The sequence below is a fragment of the Amblyraja radiata genome, chromosome 1 (genome assembly GCF_010909765.2).
Source record: "Amblyraja radiata isolate CabotCenter1 chromosome 1, sAmbRad1.1.pri, whole genome shotgun sequence".
Lineage (NCBI taxonomy): Eukaryota > Metazoa > Chordata > Chondrichthyes > Rajiformes > Rajidae > Amblyraja > Amblyraja radiata.
In genome coordinates this window covers 192,297,718-192,319,736 of record NC_045956.1, presented here as the reverse complement: position 1 = coordinate 192,319,736, position 22,019 = coordinate 192,297,718, and the positions used below count along the sequence as shown (strand labels likewise).

At 45.9% G+C, this 22,019-nt stretch overlaps 2 protein-coding genes across 2 annotated transcripts in view; one reads left to right on the top strand and one right to left on the bottom strand.

Annotated features, from left to right (window-relative positions):
- Positions 1 to 22,019, bottom strand: part of LOC116982908 (zinc finger protein 229-like) — a 968,520-nt gene that overhangs the window by 281,216 nt on the left and 665,285 nt on the right. The window lies entirely within an intron of this gene.
- Positions 7,230 to 8,576, top strand: LOC116983027 (zinc finger protein 239-like). Its single transcript, XM_033036550.1, has 2 exons — positions 7,230 to 7,694; positions 7,863 to 8,576. Exons 1-2 carry the CDS (start codon positions 7,353 to 7,355, stop codon positions 8,574 to 8,576), a joined length of 1,056 nt encoding a protein of 351 aa, XP_032892441.1. The 5' UTR covers positions 7,230 to 7,352.

The window sequence follows — 22,019 nt, the reverse complement described above, 5'->3', positions numbered from 1 at the left end:
AGAGACAGAGAGAAAGACAGAGAGAGTGAGACAGCGATAGAGAGAGAGAGACAGAGAGAGAGAGAGACTGAGAAAGAGAGAGATAGAGTGGGAGCGAGAGATGGAGACAAAGGATACAAATATATAAACAGTCCCTTCCGAGTGACTGATAGAAACAGCATATGATTGCACTGAATTAGTACTGCTGATATTGTTGATATGATTGCACTGAATTAGTACTGTTGATATTGTTGATATGATTGCACTGAATTAGTACTGTTGATATTGTTGATATTGATATTAATACTGTTGATATTGATTATTAATATAGTTATTATTACTAGGTGGCAGTACGAGTCTGCCTTACCATGGCATACAAAACTGTACCTAACATTCCCCAATTATAGAAAAAAATAGTGTTTTCGCACCTGTCCCACAAAATAGGTTTTATTTAAACTAAAAAAGAAGAGAATATAAATACAAAATAAATGAGTTCATTCCATATAGGCTGCTGGAATATCCAGGGTCTCTACTCTTCAACCTTTGGGATGAAGACTGGGAACCCTGAGTTCCTAAAGTCTATAGAAGACACTGATATAATGATATTAACAGAAACATAGTATCGAAAGGATACGTTCATTCACTGTCCCTCGGTACCATGAAGTCATGGTGCCCTCAGTAAAAACTACTGATATACATAAGGGCAGAACCTCTGGGGGGTCTTGGTGTGGTACAAAGAAGAACAAGACAGTCACATTACATCAATAAAACAGGGGAAATCACATGTATGGTTGAAACTAGATTAAAAAATGGGAATAATTGGAAAATATATATATCTATGTGCCACCTACATACCCCCAACAGAATCGCCATATTTTGAAGAGGATATATTTGAAACTCTCCACAGGGAAATCAATCATTTCCAGGCCCAGGGAAATGTGCTACTATGTGGAGACCTGAATGCAAGGACAGGATGTGAACCCGATTCCATAGACCCACTGGGCAACAACCATGTGTTCGGTCAAGCCCCCTTGTATGTCACACCAACTATCATTAACCGAAACAACCTTGACTGTGAAATAAATAAACATGGTAGAGAGGTAGTGCATCTCTGTCGAGCCTTGGGTCTGTACATAATTAATGGTAGGCTCAGAGGGGACTCGCTGGGAAGGTTTACATATTCCTCAGCTCTTGGGTCTAGCGTGGTAGACAATGCAATTACTGACATAGACCTCTGCACTATCAGTGCATTCATTGTTAGGCAGCAGTCCCCTCTTTCAGACCATAGTCAAATCAACGTGTACCTAAAATTTCCTGTTCAAACTAAAGATGTAAAAAAGGAACCCAGTAAGCTGTATAAATTAAATCAGACTTACAAATGGGCTTCAGATAGTGGAGATAAATTCATCATGGCCCTGAACTCACCCGATCTCACAAATAAAATACTGAAATTCAAGACAAACCCATATGAGACGACTAGAGATGGTGTAAACATGGCTATAAACGACATTAATATGATTTCACAAGGCAGCCATCAAAGCTGACCTTGTGAAACAGAAGAGAAAAATTATCAAAAAACACAACCATGAAAAATGGTTCGACCATGAGTGTAAATGTGTCAGAAAAAACCTGAGGAAAATATCGAACCAAAAACACCGTCAACCAAACAACCCAGACTTACGTATTATATATAATGAAACTCTTAAAAGGTATAAACACACGATTAGGAACAAAAGACAAAATCACACTCTCAAGAGACTTGAAGAAATTGAAAATTCCATAAATCAAAACCAATTTTGGGATATGTGGAATAACCTGAGCACAACAAAACTACAAACACTACCAATTCAAGACGGTGATATCTGGAGAGCACACTTCAAAAATCTATATAAAGACATCCCAATAAATAAAATAAACTCAAATTATTCCCATATCAAAGAAAAACTCCAAACACTAGAAACAGTAATTAAAGATTATCAAAACCCTCTTGATTCCCCAATTACTTTGGAAGAACTGACCATAAAAATAAAATCTCTCCACTCAAAGAAAGCCTGTGGTCCAGACAGCATCAAAAATGAAATGCTCAAGTACAGCACTCAAGTATAGGAGGAAAGGTATATGACCTTATCAAATCAATGTATCTTAATAATAAATGTGGCGTTAAAATTGGGGACTTAAATTCTGGAAAAATGCGCCCACACCAACAATAAAAATGTGGATATCAAATATGTTTGAAACATTACATCTGGAAGAGATGAGATTCCTCTTAGCAGATAAAGCAAACCAATTCCAAAAGACGTGGTCTACGTTTATGGACCTATTACAAGCATGAGGTGCAATAGTAATTTTTAAAAAATAAATAAATAAATAAATGGTATCAGGACCTGGCATTGGGAGATAAAACAACAAAAACAGACTTGGTTGGTAGTCTTTCTGCGGAGTTTAATGTTATAATAGAGCGATTGTCCTTACTTTCTTTTTCTTTCTTTTCTAGGGTCTACTTTCTTACTTTACTTCCTTCTCTAACTTCTTTTCTAAGGGGCTTTCTTTTCCCAACACTCTTCTGCACTTCACAACTCTTGCGCACCTTCTTTACTTTCCTTACTTCTATCTTTTTCTTAAAGCTTTAAAAAAAAAAAAAATGAAGCGGTACAAAAAATGTATTAAGATATATGTGTTGTGTGTTATTGTAATTTACCGTACTTCTAAAAAAGAAAAAAAAAAAAAAAATAAATAAAAAAAAAATTGGGGACAAACGCACTGATCTCTTCGCCCAGAGAAAAGGCTTCCGGCAAGGCTGCAATCTGAGCCCGACACTGTTTAATGTATATATCAACAATTTGGCAGTAAAGTTGGACCAGAGCACAGCACTGAGCCTCTGTCTTCTAGACGGAGAGGTAAAATCCCTGTTTTATGCGGATGACTTGGTTCTGCTGTCCCCCACATAACAGGGACTGCAGCAACAGTTGGACCTACTTGATGAGTACTGCCAAAATTGGTTATGGCAGTAAATCTAAAGGAAACCAACATCATGATTTTTCAGAAAAGACCCAGATGTCAGGAAGATAAATACAAATTTACTCTCAATGGTACTGTTATCGAACACACTATGATTAGAATGTTACCGTTCCCTAAAAAGAGATTATAAATTGGCAGACTATCTCTCAACTGTTAGAGACATAAAGCAGAGACAGACCCTCACCAAATATAGGTTAAGTTACCACTATTTGGCAGTTGAAAAAGGAAGACAGAAGAGATTCTGGTAACCAAGAGAAAACAGAATATGCGGCCACTGTTTGACAGATGAGGTTGAAACAGAGGTGCACTTCCTCCTAAAATGCAAAATATTTGACAAAACAAGGAAAGCATACTTTGACAAACTCAGTGTGGCAACCCCTGACTTTAAAGAACTATATGATACATCAAAACTAAGAATAATCCTTGGCGAAGGAAATACGGCACATCTTGGTGCACAATACGTAACAGCATGCCATAACCTGAGAGACGGTGAATGACCAACATGCACATATGTACGCACACACTAATCGACATTAACTAACACGAAGAAATTAATAGTGAATTGCTAAACTTGCTATTGTGTTGCACTGCTTACAGCTACAAGAACATGCAGTAATCAATAAAGGGCTATAGGCCTATTGCAAGTTTATGTACAGGGACATATCTATTCATGCACTGTATACTTGTATTTATACTTATGCATTTCAAATATGTATGTAATGTTTTATACTTTGGCAATATAACAATGTTTATTTTTTATGCCATTAAAGTTTTAAAATTGAAAAATTGAAAAAATTGAATTGACAGAGAGAGAGACAGAAAGAGACACAGACTGAGAGAGAGGGAGTGAGAGAAAGATAGGGAGAGAGAGAGAGAAACAGAGAGAGAAACAGAGAGAGACAGTGAGAGGCAGAGAGATACAGAAAGAGACAGACAGAGAGAGAGAGAGAAAGACAGAGAGACAGTGAGAGAGAGAGAGGGACAGAGAGAGTGAGGCAGAGATAGAGAGACAGAGAGACAGAGACATAAAGAGAGAGACAGTGGAAACAGAGACAGAGAGAGAGACAGCGAGAGTGAGCGAGAGACAGAGAGAGATAGAGAGGCAGAGAGGGAGACAGAGACGGGGGAGAGCGAGAGACAAAGAGAGAGACAGAGAGAGAGAGAGGCAGATTGAGAGAGAGAGAGAGAAAGAGAGAGAGAGAGGGAGAGACAGAGCGAGAGACAGAGGGAGAAACAGAGAGACAGACGGAGAGAGAGAGTGAGAGACAGACGGGGAGAGAGAGAGACAGACAGAGAGAGAGAGAGTCAGCGAGAGAGGGAGACAGAGAGAGACAGAAACAGAGAGACTGAAAGAGAAAGGGACAGAGAGTGAGAGAGAGAAAGATAGATAGAGAGAGAGACAGACAGAGACAGACAGTGAGAAAGAGAGACAGCGAGAGAGACAGAGGAAGATAGATAGAGAGAAAGACAGGGAGAAAGAGACAGACAGAGAGTGAGAGAGAAAGATATACAGAGAGAGACAGTGAGAGAGATACAGAGACAAGTAACACAGAGACAGAGTCAGAGAGACAGGGAGATAGAGAGACAAAGAGACAGTGAGAGAGAGAGAGAGAGAGAGACAGAGAGAGGCCGAGAGATAGTCAGTCACAGAGAGAGACAAGGAGAGAGAGAGAGTGAGAGGGACAAAGACAGCGAGAGGGAGACATAGAGAGGGACAGAGAGACAGAGAGAGAGAGATAGAGATAGATAGTGAGATAGATAACCCTAACCTGAGAGACGGTGAATGACCAACATGCACATATGTACGCACACACTAATTGACATTAACTGACACTAAGAAATTAATATTGAATTGCTAAACTTGCTATTGTGTTGTACTGCTTACAGCTGCAAGAACGTGTAGCAATCAATAAAGGGCTATAGGCCTATTGCGAGTTTATGTACAGGGACATATCTATCCATGCACTGTATACTTGTATTTATACTTATGCATCTTAAATATGTATGTCATGTTTTATATTTTGGCAATATAACAATGTTTTTTTTATCATGTCAATAAAGTTTTTAAATTGAAAAAAATTTGAATTGAGAAAGAGAGAGAGAGACAAAGAGAGAGAGAGAGAGACAGACAAAGAGAGAGACAGACAGAGAAAGAGAGGGAGACACAGAGAGAGAGAGAGAGACAGGGAGTGAGAGAGATAGATAGATAGATAGATAGATAGATAGATAGATAGATAGATAGATAGATAGATAGATAGATAGATAGATAGATAGATAGATAGATAGATAGATAGATAGATAGATAGATAGATAGATAGATAGAGAGAAACAGACAGAGAGTGAGAGAGAGACATGAGAGATACAGAGAGATACAGGGAGAGAGAGACAGAGACAGGCAGAGGATGGCAGAGAGAGACAGAGAGAGAGAGATGGAGCGAGACAGATGGAGAGAGAGAGAGAGACAGACAGAGAGTGACAGAAACAGAGAGAGGGGGGAGACGGAGAGAGAGACAGAGAGTGAGTGAGAGCGTGAGAGACAGTGAGAGTGAGAGACGCAGTGAGGGAGAGACAGAGAGAGTGGGACAGAGAGAGAGATAAAACGAGAGAGACTGAGATAGAGGGAGACAGAGACAGAGGGTGCGAGAGACAGAGAAAGAGGGAGCGAGAGAGAAAGAGGGAGAGAGAGTGAGAGACAGAGTGAGAGAGAGAGAGACAGAGAGAGAGAGAGTCAGAGAGAGAGAGAGAGACAGAGACACAGAGAGAGAGAGAGGGGGGGGGCAGAGAGAGATAGAGAGAGACGGACAGAGACAGAGAGAGGAAGTGAGAGAGAGATAGATAGAGAGAGAGAGAGAAAGGCAGTGGGGGACAGATAGAGAGACAGAGAGAAAGAGAGACAGAGGGAAACATAGATAGAAACATAGGAAATAGGTGCAGGAGGAGGCCGTTCGGCCCTTTGAGCCAGCACTGCCATTCATTGTGATCATGGCTGATCGCCCCCAATCAATAACCCGTGCCTGCCTTCTCCCCATATCACTTGATTCCATGAGCCCCAAGAGCTTTATCTAACCACAGGGAGAGAGAGACTGAGAGAGAGAGAGAGAAACAGAGAGAGTGAGACAGAGAGAGAGAGAAACAGAGTCAGAGAGAGAGAGAGAGAGAGGGGGGGAGGGAGACAGAGAGAGAGAGAAAGAGCGAGAGACAGGCAGAAAGAGAGACACACAGAGTGAGATAGAGAGACAGACAGAGAGAGAGAGGCAGAGAGAAAGTGCTGGAGTAATTCAGCGGGTCAGGCAGCATCTGTGGAGAGAATGAATGAGTGATGTTTTGGGTCGAGACCCTTTCGATTAATGTAGTTTAGAGATGCAGCACGGAAACAGGTCTTTCGGCCCGTGGAGTCCGCGCCTACCAGCAATCATCCTGTACTCTAGCACTATCCTACGCACATTAGGGAATATTTAACAATTTTGCGAAGGCCGATTAATCTGCAACCCTGAACGTCTGAAATGTTGGAGGAAACCAGAGCACCCGGAGTAAAACCCCACGCAGGTCAAGGGGAGAACTTACAAACTCCGCACAGACAGCACCCGTAGTCAGGATAGAACCCGGGTCTCTGGCGGTGAGGCAGCAACGGTACCGCTGCGCCACTATGCCGCGCAAAATTATATAACGGGTTCCTCCGCTATAAACGCACCCAATATGTGCTAGTAATGTGCGCCCTGGAGAGGAAAAGACTACAAAAAGTAGTAAACACTGCCCAGTCCATCATCGGCTCTGACCTTCCTTCCATCGAGAGGATTTATCGCAGTCGCTGCCTCAAAAAGGCTGGCAGTATCATCAAAGACCCACACCATTCTGGCCACACACTCATCTCCCTGCTACCTTCAGGTAGAAGGTACAGGAGCCTGAAGACTGCAACAACCAGGTTCAGGAATAGCTACTTCCCCACAGCCATCAGGCTATTAAACCTGGCTCGGACAAAACTCTGATTATTAATAACCACTTTCTGTTATTTGCACTTTACCAGTTTATTTATTCATGTGTGTATATATTTATATCATGGTATATGGACACATTTATCTGTTTTGTAGTAAATGCCTACTATTTTCTATGTGGTTAAGCAAAGCAAGAATCTCATTGTCGTATACAGGGACACATGACAATAAACTCACTTGAACTTGAACTAATGTCCTGTTTGCCAGCTTGTTGACCCTCTGTGTTCCCCTCCTGCAGGGTTTAGGAGCCGTTGCTGTGGACGGAGAGACGAGGATGTGACCAGCCATTGAGGGTGGCCAGGGTGCCGGTGAACCCCCCACATCTGCTCGGTGTGCGGGCTGAGCTTCGAGGGCTGAGCTTCGATGGAGGACCACATGACGGGGAACAACAAGGAGAAGCGTTATGAGTGCGATGTGTGTGGCAAGGCCTGCCGGAGCCCGAGCCAGCTGGAGACCCACTGGCGGGTGCACACGGGAGAACGCCCCTTCAACTGCTCAGAGTGCGGCAAGAGCTTCACCCAGTCCATCACCCTGCGAGTGCACCAGCGCACCCACACCGGGGAGCGCCCCTACACCTGCACCCAGTGCGGCAAGGGCTTCACCCGCTCCAGTCACCTGCTGGAGCACCAGCGCACCCACACCGGGGAGCGCCCCTACACCTGCATCCAGTGCGGCAAGAGCTTCACCATCTCCAGCAGCCTGCTGGTGCACCGGCGCACCCACACTGGCGAGCGGCCCTTCACCTGTATCCAATGCGGCAAAAGCTTCACCCGCTCCAACCATCTGCTGGTGCACCAGCGCACCCACACTGGGGAGCGCCCCTACATCTGCAGCTACTGCGGCAAGGGTTTCAGGCACTCCAGTCACTTGCAGGTGCACCAGCGTATCCACAATGGCGAGCGCCCCTACACCTGCGCCCAGTGCGGCAAGGGCTTCACCCAGTCCAGCAGCCTGCTGTCCCACCAGCGCACCCACACCGGGGAGCGCCCGTACACCTGCGCCCAGTGCGGCAAGGGCTTCATCCACTCCAGAGAACTGCTGCAGCACCTGCGCACCCATACCGGGGAGCGCCCCTACACCTGCGCCCAGTGCGGCAAGGGCTTCACCCAGTCCAGCAGCCTGCTGTACCACAAGCGCACCCACACCGGGGAGCGCCCCTACACCTGCGCCCAATGCGGCAAGGGCTACACCACCTCTACGAAGCTGCTGTCCCACCATCGAACGCACACTGGGGAGCGCCCCTACACCTGCAGTGACTGCGGCAAGGGCTTCACCCAGTCCAGCAACCTGCTGCGGCACCAGCGCTCCCACACCAGCGAGAGCCCCTTCACCTGCGCCCAGTGCGGCAAGGGCTACACCACCGCTACGCAGCTGCTGTCCCACGAGCGGATGCATGCCGGCGACCGTCCCGTCCCCAGCCCGGTGTGTGTGGAGCGCTTTGCCATGACCTCCCACGCCATGTCTCACCAGAGCGTGCACACCAGTGGCCAGCCCTACGACTGCCCGTACTGCGGTGAGGAGTTTGACAGCTCGCGGGGGTTGCGGCAGCATCGGCGGACCCACGTCGGCGAGCAGCTCCCACTGTGACAAGAGAGCACGGGGGCTGCGGAAGCATCAGGGGTACACACCGGAGAGAGACCCTTTGTGTGTGCTGAGTGTGGCATGGGTTTCACCTGCTCCCCCAGCCTGCTGGCACACCGCCACGTGGATAGATAGGTGCTGTTTAGGTAAACACAAAATGCTGGAAGGAATGGGTAACGCTTTAGGGTTGTTTATTCAGTCACCCATTCCTTCTCTCCAGAGATGCTGCCTGAGTTACTCCAGCATTTTGTGTTCTTTTTTGTAAACCAGCATCTGCAGTTGCTTGTTTTTAAACTGTAAAGGAGTCAAGTCTGACACACTGTAACTTTTACTGAGTCTTTAATAAAGGCACATGTCAAACACGTCCCAGTACTGACTGCATCTAGTCTTCAGGCGTACTGGAACCAAGGGAGGAGCAAGGCGAAGATATCACAGTTATACTGAGATGGCTGGGCGTGGTTAGTGGTATTGAGGTAGCTACATTATAGGTTGCATGCATAAACCATCTACATAATTTCCCTTGGAAATCTAAAATTGAAGTTATAACAGTGGCAGTGTGATTATACAACACATGCAAATTTTAAACGAAGTCACCGTAGCGGACAGGAGGTTTGACAACCTGACCCGAGCGTGTGCGCATAGCACCATCACCCTCCCCACCAGATAGAAGAGGAGGCGGAGCAGTAGGAGCCGGGAAGGAGAAAGTCTGCAGAGACCCAACCGGGAATGCGGAAGGTGGCCCAACCGGCACGGGTGATCCAGGAGGAGGAGACGGGGGAGAAGGAGGAGATGGAGAACGAGCAGGGGAGGAGATCATCCGCCCGAAACCAGGAGGCACAGAAGGAGGAGAATGTGGCAAGCGAATGGACTGGGGCATGCAGGGAGCTGTGAGGTAATTAGCAGCGGCAGACTCGAAACGCAATGGAGGAGCGTAGGGATCCGCAGGAGGAGGCTGAGGCTCGTTAACGGCCAACAGGTGCTGGCGGCTCCGGCGGTAGATAGTTCCATCAAAGTCCACCAGGTAAGATCTCGGGGAAGTGTCCACACCAACAACGGTTGCGAGTCGGGAGAATCCGGTGGCTGTCTGCATGCGGACGACCTGGCCAGCCAGTAGTGGTGAGAGCGGGCGGCAGGACTTGTCGTGAGAGCGGCGCTGTACCTCATGCTTGTGAGCAATCCGTTGCTGGACGGCGGCAGGCTGGAGGACCTTGGGCACCAGGGATTGTTGGGCGATCGGCATCGGTGGGCGAAGCACGCGGGACATCAGACGCTGGGCAGGGGATCGCATGGTAGGGTCCCGTGAGATGTTGCGAAGGTTTAGTAGACCCTGGTAGAAGTCACCATTGGAGAGACGAGACTGCTCGAGCAAATTCTTGGCACTGCGGACAGCTCGCTCGGCCAGGCCGCTGCTCTGCGGGTATTCAGGGCTGCTGGTATAGTGAGTGAAGTTCCACTTCACAGCGAAAGCCTGGAATTCTGCGCTGGTGAACTGACGGCCGTTGTCGGTCTGTAAGCGGACCGAGGACCCAAAGGTAGAAAAGTGTCTGCGCAGTTTACTGATAACCATTTCAGAGGTGATAGCAGGGAGAAGATCCACTTCGAACCAGTTGGAGTATGAATCAACCAACACCAGGTAGTGCTTGCCATTCGCCATTCGAATATGTCAGCAGCCAGCGAGGTCCAGGGCATGGCAGGCGCAGGCTGCTGCAGAAGTGGCTGGCGCTGCTGATGTGGGGCAAGAGTGTTGCAATCAGGACAGGAGGCTACTCGGGCTTTAATGTACTTGGCCATGCCGGGCCAATAGTATTGTTCTTGGGCATGTGAGACAGTGGCATCGGCTCCGGGATGCCCCATGTGGGCAGCGTTGTAGTACAAGTCGTATAGGGAGGCAGGGACGACCACCTTGTGACCCTTGATGATGATGCCGTCCCGGAGCACCAGTTTGTCGCGGACCAGAAAGAAAGGGTGGGCAACCGCAGGCAGTGAGGTGCGTCTGCTAGGCCACCCCCGCTGGATGACAGCTGCGAGCTGTTGCAGGTCGGGGTCATTGGCGGTGTGCTCAACCAGGCACTGCAGCTGCTTAGAGGGAACAAAGTTGACATTTAGTACCTGCAGATCCTCCTGCTCGTAGGGGTGCCTGTCACAGGAGGACCGGGAGTCCCTGGACAGCGCGTCGGCCTCATGCATCTCGGTGCCCCTCTTGTACATGATCAGAAAGTCGAACCGCTGGAGCTGTAACATCATTCGCTGGAGTCTAGCTGGAGCGATGTGGATAGGCTTATTGAGGATGGTCACCAAGTGTTGATGATCCGTCTCGACGGTGAACCTGGTACCGAAAAGGAAGTCCTTTAACTTGGAGCAGGCGAATACAACCGCAAGAAGCTCCTTCTCGATTTGTGCATAGCACTGCTCAGTGTCTGTCATGGCACGCGAGGCATAAGAAATGGGCTGCAGCGAGCCGTCATCATAGAGTTGCAGGCTTTGTTTTGAGAAAGTCGAAAGCCTGCTGGTGTTGAGGAAACCAGGACCAGGCAATGTCTTTTTTTGTCAGTTGCCTCAGGGGTGCGCTCAACTCGCTGAGGTCGGGGATAAACTTCCCCAAATAGTTGACCATGCCCAGGAAACGCTGCAGACTGGTCACGTCGATCGGGGCAGGCAGCTCGGAGATAGCGTTCGTCTTCTGCAGATCAGGTTTCAGCCCGTGGGCTGTGAAGATGTGGCCAACATAGGGTACTTGAGCTACACGGAACTTGCACTTTGACGGGTTAAGTTTTAAGTTGATCTGGCGAGCGCGGTCTAGAATCCGTCGGAGGTTGTGGTCGTGCTCAGCAGCATCTTTCCCATAAACCAGGATGTCATCCACGATAATGGCACACGGCAGGCCAGCAAACAGTTGCTCCATGGAGCGTTGAAACACTTCGCTGGTAGAGTTGATGCCGAACGGCATCCGCAAAAATTTGAATCTTCCGAAGGAGGTGCCAAAAGTGGTTAAGTCTGAGGAGTGTTTGTCTGGAGGTATTTGCCAGAATGAGCTTCTGGCATCAAGGACAGAGAACACCGTGGCCTGACCGACCTGGGCAGCAACATCTTCTGCAGTCCTCATGGGGTAGTGAGGACGTCTTATTGCCAGATTTAAGTCTTTGGGGTTGATGCACACCCGTATCTCGTTCTTACCCTTCTTCATGGTGGCGACCATGGTGGAGACCCACTCGGTGGGTTCGCTGACAGCCTCAAGCACTCCCATGTCAACCATGTTCTTCAGCATGGCTTCGACCTTGCCCTTCATGGCAAACGACGCCCTGTGTGGAGCACGGACCACTGGTACAACCGACGGGTCAGTTGCGATCTTGTACACAAGGGGCAGCTTACCCAGATCATCATCGAATAGGTCAGGGTACTCGGAGAGTGGATTCAGCATCACCCGCACTTCGTGGACAGTACGGTTAAAGGACACCAGCCCGAGATCCTGACAGGCCTGATTGCTCAACAGAGTCACACAGTCGCAGTCAAGAATGAAAAACGACAGGTCACGGGAAGATTTCTTCAGCACACAGTGGAAGGTGGCCCCACAGGTTTTAGCTCCTCTCCCCCATAAGCACGCAATATGGAGCAATCAGCAGTTAACAGCTCATTATTTCTTATCTTCCTGAACAGGGATGTTGACATAACATTCACTTTCGCCCCCGTGTCCAGCTTAGCAGTGAAGGACTTGTTGTTGACAGTGACAAGCACAGAAGGATCGGGGAGGCGAGATTGATTATGAAGGAGAGAATAAACACTGGCATCTCCCATGGAAATACTGGGCTCAGAGTCGAGGGCAGTGTCGACAGAAGACTGGGAACCGAATTCGTTATCAACTTGTTGAAGGTTGTTTAAAACTTGTCTGGGAGCTGGAGGAACGTTCCCACGGGAGCGACAGGCAGCTGAGAAATGGTTCATCTTCTTACAGAAATTACAAGCTTTACCAAATGCTGTGCACTGCGACTGCATGGAGTGGATATAGAAACATAGAAACATAGAAATTAGGTGCAGGAGTAGGCCATTCGGCCCTTCGAGCCTGCACCGCCATTCAATATGATCATGGCTGATCATCCAACTCAGTATCCCGTACCTGCCTTCTCTCCATACCCTCTGATCCCCTTAGCCACAAGGGCCACATCTAACTCCCTCTTAAATGTAGCCAATGAACTGGCCTCGACTACCCTCTGTGGCAGGGAGTTCCAGAGATTCACCACTCTCTGTGTGAAAAAAGTTCTTCTCATCTCGGTTTTAAAGGATTTCCCCCTTATCCTTAAGCTGTGACCCCTTGTCCTGGACTTCCCCAACATCGGGAGCAATCTTCCTGCATCTAGCCTGTCCAACCCCTTAAGAATTTTGTAAGTTTCTATAAGATCCCCTCTCAATCTCCTAAATTCTAGAGAGTATAAACCAAGTCTATCCAGTCTTTCTTCATAAGACAGTCCTGACATCCCAGGAATCAGTCTGGTGAACCTTCTCTGCACTCCCTCTATGGCAATAATGTCCTTCCTCAGATTTGGAGACCAAAACTGTACGCAATACTCCAGGTGTGGTCTCACCAAGACCCTGTACAACTGCAGTAGAACCTCCCTGCTCCTATACTCAAATCCTTTTGCTATGAAGGCTAACATACCATTCGCTTTCTTCACTGCCTGCTGCACCTGCATGCCCACTTTCAATGACTGGTGTACCATGACACCCAGGTCTCGCTGCATCTCCCCTTTTCCTAGTCGGCCACCATTTAGATAATAGTCTGCTTTCCTGTTTTTGCCACCAAAATGGATAACCTCACATTTATCCACATTATACTGCATCTGCCAAACATTTGCCCACTCACCCAGCCTATCCAAGTCACCTTGCAGTCTCCTAGCATCCTCCTCACAGCTAACACTGCCCCCCAGCTTCGTGTCATCCGCAAACTTGGAGATATTGCCTTCAATTCCCTCATCCAGATCATTAATATATATTGTAAATAGCTGGGGTCCCAGCACTGAGCCTTGCGGTACCCCACTAGTCACTGCCTGCCATTGTGAAAAGGATCCGTTTACTCCTACTCTTTGCTTCCTGTTTGCCAGCCAGTTCTCTATCCACATCAATACTGAACCCCCAATGCCGTGTGCTTTAAGTTTGTAAACTAATCTCTTATGTGGGACCATGTCGAAAGCCTTCTGGAAGTCCAGATACACCACATCCACTGGTTCTCCCCTATCCACGCTACTAGTTACATCCTCGAAAAATTCTATAAGATTCGTCAGACATGATTTACCTTTTGTAAATCCATGCTGACTTTGTCCAATGATTTCACCACTTTCCAAATGTGCTGCTATCCCATCTTTAATAACTGACTCTAGCAGTTTCCCCACTACCGATGTTAGACTAACTGGTCTGTAATTCCCCGTTTTCTCTCTCCCTCCCTTCTTAAAAAGTGGGGTTACGTTTGCTACCCGCCAATCCTCAGGAACTACTCCAGAATCTAAAGAGTTTTGAAAGATTATTACTAATGCATCCACTATTTCTGGAGCTACTTCCTTAAGTACTCTGGGATGCAGCCTATCTGGCCCTGGGGATTTATCGGCCTTTAATCCATTTAAATTACCCAACACCACTTCCCGGCTAACCCGGATATAATTGCAGTTGGGGCACTTCTTGACAAGCGGGACCCGAACGGCATAAGTCAGCCGCGGTGCAGGGCGAACGTTGTCTTGCTTGCGACGCGGCATAGCAACACCAGTCAGATTAATAGCCCGATTGTCAGATCCCCTCTGCCCATGTAGCGGGGCAACCACCTCAGCTATACGGCATGCATGCATAGCCTCAGTCAGGGTGAGATCCGGTCTTCGCAGCAGCTCTGCTCGTAGCTTCTGATCTAGCATGCCGGTGACCAAAATATCTCTCGTGAGCTGATCACGCATGGTCTCGAAACGGCACCGCTGAGCAAGGTAGCGCAGGTCAGCGATAAAACATTCAACAGGTTCATCAGGCTGCTGTTTCATTGTAAAGAATCTAGCCCGCTCCAATATACGGTTGATGGGCAAGTCACAAATCTCCGCAAACTTGCGTAAGAGACATACCGGGTCGTTGGCAGATTCCGCCGGCTCGGCGACCTGGTCGTTGTCATCCAGGACCGCTGGATTGTAGTTGAAAGCCTGAGCTCGTTTCATAGCATCGGGACCGGCAAGGTTCAGCAGGAGTGAGGCTTTGACCGCATCAGGGTCATTTCGGTGCACGATGTTGATGAAGTGGTTGTAGTCCATCACGAAAGTAGCCCATCGCTCCGCAATGTCAGCGTCAAAGACAAGGGGAGAGGGCTTGCGGCACGAGAACGCCATGGTGAATAGGGAATTAAACACTAGTAAAACTAGGGGCAAATAAAACCCGATAAACAGGAGGCGTGCGTTTAACTTACTGACACCATGTAAAGGTTGCAAGTCTGACACACTGTAACTTTTACTGAGCCTTTAATAAAGGCACATGTCAAACACGTCCCAGTACTGACTGCATCTAGTCTTCAGGCGTACTGGAACCAAGGGAGGAGCAAGGGGAAGATATCACAGTTATACTGAGATGGCTGGGCGTGGTTAGTGGTATTGAGGTAGCTACATTATAGGTTGCATGCATAAACCATCTACATAAACCATTCTGGTTAATCATCGCTGCACCTTCCCCAAAGCCTCCACATCAGTCATGTAATGGAGTGACCAGAACTGTATGCAATACTCCAAATGTTACCTGACCATAGAAATTCGGTGCAGGAGACCATTCGGCCCTTTGAGCCAGCACCGGCATTCATTGTGATCATGGCTGATCGTCCCCTATCAATAACCCATGCTTGCCTTCTCGCCATATTCATTGACTCCATTAGCCGCTGGAGCTCTATCTAACTCTCTCTTAAATCCATCCAGTGACTTGGCCTCCACTGCCCTCTGTGGCAGGGAATTCCATAAATTCACAACTCTCTGGGTGAAAAAGTTTTTTCTCACCTCCGTCTTAAATTATCTCTTTATTCTGAGACTGTAGCCCTTGGTTCTGGAATCGCTCAACATTGGGAACATTTTTCCTACATCTAGCTTGTCCAGACCTTATATAATGTTAAATGTTTCTATAAGATACCCCCTCATCCTTCTAAACTCCAGTGAATACCAGCCTAGTCTTTTCAATCTTTCCTCATATGACAGTCCCGCCATCCCAGGGATCAATCTCGTGAACCTACGCTGCACTGCTTCAATCACAAGGATGTCCTTCCTCAAATTAGGAGACCAAAACTGTACACAATACTCCAGATGTGGTCTCACCAGAGCCCTATACAACTGCAGAAGAACCTCTCTACTCCTATACTGAAATCCTCTTGTTATGAAGGCCAACATTCCATTAGCTTTCTTCACTGCCTGCTGTACCTGTAAGCCACCTTTCAGTGACCGGTGTACAAGGACACCCAGGTCTCGTACCTCCCCCTTACCTAACCTAACCCATTGAGATAATAATCTGCCCCCTTGTTTTTGACGCCTAAGTGGATAACCTCACATTTGTCTACATTATACTGCATCTGCCAACAACAGCTGCGTCCGCTGGACTGGAGGGCAGCATCTTCGGCAGCTTCGACCACCCCGGGCCATGGAGTTTGAACCGGCCCGTTCGCGGAGCATGGTTGAGCCGCGGGACTTACTTACCTTCACCCGGTGGGGTCACAACAACGGAAGCCTGGATCGCCTCAGCGCAGAGGGAGAACAAGGAGGGAAGAGACAAAGACTTTAAGGCTTTTGCCTCCATCAAGTGAGGAGGTGCCTGGTGAACTCACTGTGGTGGATGTTAATTTGTGTTTATTGTATGTTTTGTTATTTATTATTATATGTATGACTGCAGGCAACGAAATTTCGTTCAGACCGAAATGTCTGAATGACAATAAAGGAATCTAATCTAATCTAATCTGCCCACTCACTCAACCTGTCCAGGTCACCCTGCAACCTCCTAACATCCTCTTCACAGCTCACATTGCCACCCAGCTTTGTGTCAACCGCAAACTTGCTAGTGTTGCTCCGAATTCTCTTTTCCAAATAATTAATATATATGGTAAACAGTTGCGTCCCCAACACCGAGCCTTGCGGTACTCCACTCGCCACTGCCTGCTATTCCGAAAAGGACGTGTTCACTCCTACTCTTTGCTTCCGGTCGGCCAACCAATTTTCTATCCATGTCAACACCCTACCCGCAATACCATGTGCTCTAATTTTAGTCACCAGTCTCCCGTGCGGGATCTAATCAAAGGCTTTCTGAAAGTCTAGATACACTACATCCACTGGCTCCCCTTCATCCATTTTACTTGTCACATACTCAAATGTCCCTTAAAGCTACAAATATACATTCCTCTTTCTCCTCTCTCCACATTCTCCCCCCCCCCGTACACAAATTCTCTCCACTCCACCCTCTCATGCCCCCTCCTCTCTCACACACTCCCTCTCTCGCTCCCTGTCTCTTGCACACTCCCTCTCTCGCTCCCTGTCTCTCTCACACTCCCTCTCTCGCTCCCTGTCTCTCACACTCAACCTCGACCCCTTCCAGTACCTCTCCCATGCAGAAATAAATAGCCTCCCCCCCTCCCCACATATACTCTGTCCCTCTCCCCCACCCTCTCTCTGTCCCTCTGTCTCACACATACTCCCTCTCTCTGACACACACACACTCCCTCTCTTGTTCTCTCTCTCATACACACACACACTATCTTTGTCCCTCTCTCTAACATGCACACACTCCCTCTCTCTTGTGCTTTCACACACACACGCACACACACACCTCTCTCGTGCACTCACACACACTCTCACACACACACTCTCACACAAGCATCATCTCTCACACTCACACATGTGACTGCTTTGGTGCCACCTCCTGCACCTACACACAACTGACTGACTTCATCCACTTCACCACCAACTTCCATCCGGCACTCCAATACACCTGGACGATTTCCGACACTTCCCTACCATTCCTAGACCTCACCATCTCCATCGCAGGGGACAGACTCCTGACCGACATACATTACAAACCCACTGACTCACATGGCTATCTGGACTACACGTCTTCCCACCCTGCCCCCTGTAAAGACTCCATCCCCTACTCCCAATTCCTCCGCCTACGCCGCATCTGTTCCCAGGATGAGACATTTCATACCAGGGCATCGGAAATGTCCTCGTTCTTCAGGGAACGTGGATTCCCCTCCGCCACCATAGATGAGGCTCACACCAGGGTCTCATCCATACCCCGTAACACTGCTCTCTCTCCCCATCCCCGCACACGCAACAAGGGCAGAGTCCCTCTGGTCCTCACCTTTCACCCCACCAGCCGGCAAATACAACACATAATCCTCCGCCATTTCCGCCACCTCCAACGTGACCCCACCACTCGCCACATCTTCCCATCTCCCCCCATGTCTGCCTTCCGCAAAGACCGCTCCCTCCGCAACTCCCTCGTCAATTCTTCCCTTCCCTCCCGCACCACCCCCTCCCCGGGCACTTTCCGTTGCAACCGCAAGAAATGCAACACCTGTCCCTTCACCTCCCCCCTCGACTCCATTCAAGGTCCCAAGCAGTCGTTCCAGGTGCGACAAAGGTTCACCTGTATCTCCTCCAACCTCATCTACTGCATCCGCTGCTCTAGATGTCAGCTGATTTACATCGGTGAGACCAAGCGTAGGTTGGGCGATCGTTTCGCCGAACACCTCCGCTCAGTCCGCAATAACCTACCTGACCTCCCGGTGGCTCAGCACTTCAACTCCCCCTCCCATTCCCAATCCTACCTCTCTGTCCTGGGTCTCCTCCATTGCCAGAGTGAGCAACAGCGGAAATTGGAGGAACAGCACCTCATATTCCGTCTGGGGACCTTGCGTCCTTATGGCATTAGCATTGAATTCTCCCAATTTGGCTAGCCCGTGCTGTCTCCTCCCCTTCCTTAACCCTCTAGCTGTCTCCTCCCACCCTCCCATCCGCCCGCCCTCGGGCTCCTCCTCCTCCTCCCCTTTTCCTTCTTTCTTTCCCCACCCCCCATCAGTCTGAAGAAGGGTTTCGGCCCGAAACGTCGCCTATTTCCTTCGCTCCATAGATGCTGCTGCACCCGCTGAGTTTCCCCAGCAATTTTGTGTACCCTCACACATGCACTGTCTCCTTGTATCTAGACCAGGTGTGCATTTCATCCTACACATGCACTCAGTCCGCCAAGGCCTACTGGGTCTCCCGGTTGTCAACCATTTTAACTCTCCTCCCCACTCCCACACTGATCTTTCTGTCCTGATGTGTGTGATCAACAAATAACAAATAGTACAAATAATATAGTCTTTCGTAGTTCAGAGCTTATTTGTTATGTTTTTTTTTTTTAAATGTATTTATTAGAAGTAAGTACAATACAGTGGTACAAAAATTATGTTAACATATTACATTCTCTGTACAACTTCCTTTTTTTTTTAAAGAGAAAAGTAAAAAGAGAAAAAGGAAAAAGGTTGTAGAGAGTGAAGGATAGACTAGTGAGCGTGAGTGAAAAACATAAAGAAAATAGTGAAAAAAATGAATAAGTGAAGAAGGAGGGAGTTTATTCAATCGCCACAAGGAGATGAGTTTTTTATATTCTGAATCGTCTTTCACCCATACTTGAAACTTTTAATTTTCATGATACTATGGCACCACATGAATCCAAGAAATCAATAAATGGGGACCAACTCATTAAGAATTGGTCTTGTTTGTCTATTAGGAGGAGTCTCATTTCTTCCAAATGTGCTGTGTCCAACATATGTGATCCACATTTTAAATGTTGGTATATTAGCATTTTTCCAAAATGTAAGTATGAATTTTTTTGCTATTATTAACCCATAATTGAAAAATGAGTTTTGGTGTGTATTTAATTTGTTCCCATCTCCACTTACTCCAAATATAATCATTTCTGTATTAGGTTCCATTTTTATCTTAAATAACTTTGAGAATATATCAAATATGTCACACCAAAATTAATAAAGTTTTGTACAAGAGACAAATGAGTGTGTAATATTGTCATTTTGAGAAATACATTTATCACAGATGGGAGAAATATTGGTATCTTTGTATATATTTCTTCATAAAATCGCATACCTGTAGATAATTAAATTTTGGTTGTTATTCAGTTTAAATTTTGATTTTAGTTGTTGGAATGATAATAGATTTCCCAATTCATACAAGTCACCTACCTTTTTAATTCCCACTCTTTCCCATTGTCTATATGTTTTATCCATACCAGATGGTTTAAATACTGGGTTATTCACTATTGGTGTTAGCACTGATAAGTTTCTTAACTTTAAAGTTAATATTATTTGTTTACAGATTCGTATTGTATTATGTATAATTGGATTCTTCTTATATAACATATTATTCAGCTTTATTGGGGAGAAGATGATTGCTCCTAAATCGTAGGTGGAGCAATCCTCTTTCTCCATTCTTATCCATGTCAACTGTTGGTTAGCAATGGTGTTAGACAAGGGGGAATTTTGTCCCCAGTCCTTTTTAATCTATATATTGATGATCTGTCTAAACAATTGAAAGCCTGTAACACTGGGTGCGTGATTGGTAATATTTTAGTGAATCATATTATGTATGCAGATGATATTGTGGTCTTTAGTCCATCTAGCGCTGGTCTCCAGCAGCTCCTTACTATATGTTCCATGTATGGTGTGGAACATGACATTAAATATAATGCTAGTAAGTGTGCTGTTATGGTCTGTAGAACCAAATAGGATAAATGCCTAAAATATCCTGTTTTTAAATTGTCTGACAACAATCTTAGTGTCTGTAATAAGATAAAATATCTAGGGCATATTATTACAGAACAAATGACAGATGATGAGGATATTTATAGGCAACGACACATGCTGTATGTACAGGCAAATATCCTCTTGCGTAAATTTGGTGCGTGTGCAGATGTGGTGAAGATGTCGCTATTTAGAGCATACTGCACACCCCTCTACACTGCGCACCTGTGGTCGAACTATTTAAAGACAAGTATGCAGAGACTAAAGGTGGCATATAACGATGCCATGAGAACACTGCTAAGGCAACCTAGATGGTGTAGTGCCAGTAATATGTTTGTGGCTGCAGGAGTCAGTACTTTAGAAGCTATCCTAAGACGCCACATGTATAAATTCATTTGCAGGATAAATGACTCTAAAAATGTGCTTATTGTGGCCTTGACAAACATAAGGGTTAGCACTACACGCTACGAATCCCAGTTGTGGAGACACAGGTATCGTTGTCTCGTTGTAGGACATTGATCATCTTTTAATCTGGATTTTTAACTTAAGTATTGTGGGTTTAAAAAATATATAAATTATGATGTTTTTATGTGATATACCATGATTTTATATATATTTATGATATTTGATATGCAATGCATTTTTAATGTAATGTTGCCCCTTGTCTGGACCTTGAGTCCGTAATAAAGTTTATTATTATTATTATTATTATTATTATTATTATTATTATTATTATTATTATTATTATTATTATTATTATTATTATTATTATTATTATTATTATTATTATTATTATCCAACCAATAAATTATATTCTTAATATGCACTGCCCAATAATAATATAAAAAATTAGGTAGTGCAAATCCCCCCACCTCTTTGGGTTTGCACAAGTGATTTATTTTAATTCTATGTGCTTTATAATCCCAAATAAAATTAGAAATATTTGAGTCTAATTTTTAAAAAAAAGTGTTTTGGTATATATATTGGTATAGATTGGAATAAATATATTATTTGTGGTAGCTATCATTTTTATAGCATTTATTCTGCCGATTAATGACAGTTCTCCAAAATTTAATCAGGGAATTAAATTTATTTAATAATGGTATAAAATTAGCGTTAAATAATGATTTATATCTTCTAGTAACTTGAATAACCAAATACTTAAATTTTTCCGTTGCGATTTTAAATGGAAATTTTAATAGGTGATTCGCTTTCTGGGGTTTTAATTACATAATTTAACTTTTATTCCAGTTTATTCTATAACCAGAGTAGGAGCCGAATTCCTCTATTAGATTTAATAGATTCGGGATGCTCGTTTGGGAATTTGTAATATATAAAAGTATATCATCCGCATATAGTGAAATTTTATTACTAGTATCCTTAGTATTATATCCCTGAATATCCGGATGCCTTCTTATCCTTTCAGCAAGCGGCTCTATCATAAGTGCAAATAGCAGGGGTGATAAAACACAACCCTGCCTATTGCCCCTCGATAATTGAAATTTTGGAGATAACATATTATTAGTTAGTATTCTTGCCATTGGTTTATCATATAGTAATTTAACCCATCTAATAAAATTCTCTCCCATATTAAATTTTTGGAGTACTTTGTATAAATACTGCCATTCTACCTGATCAAATGCTTTCTCTGCATCCAGAGATATATCTGATGT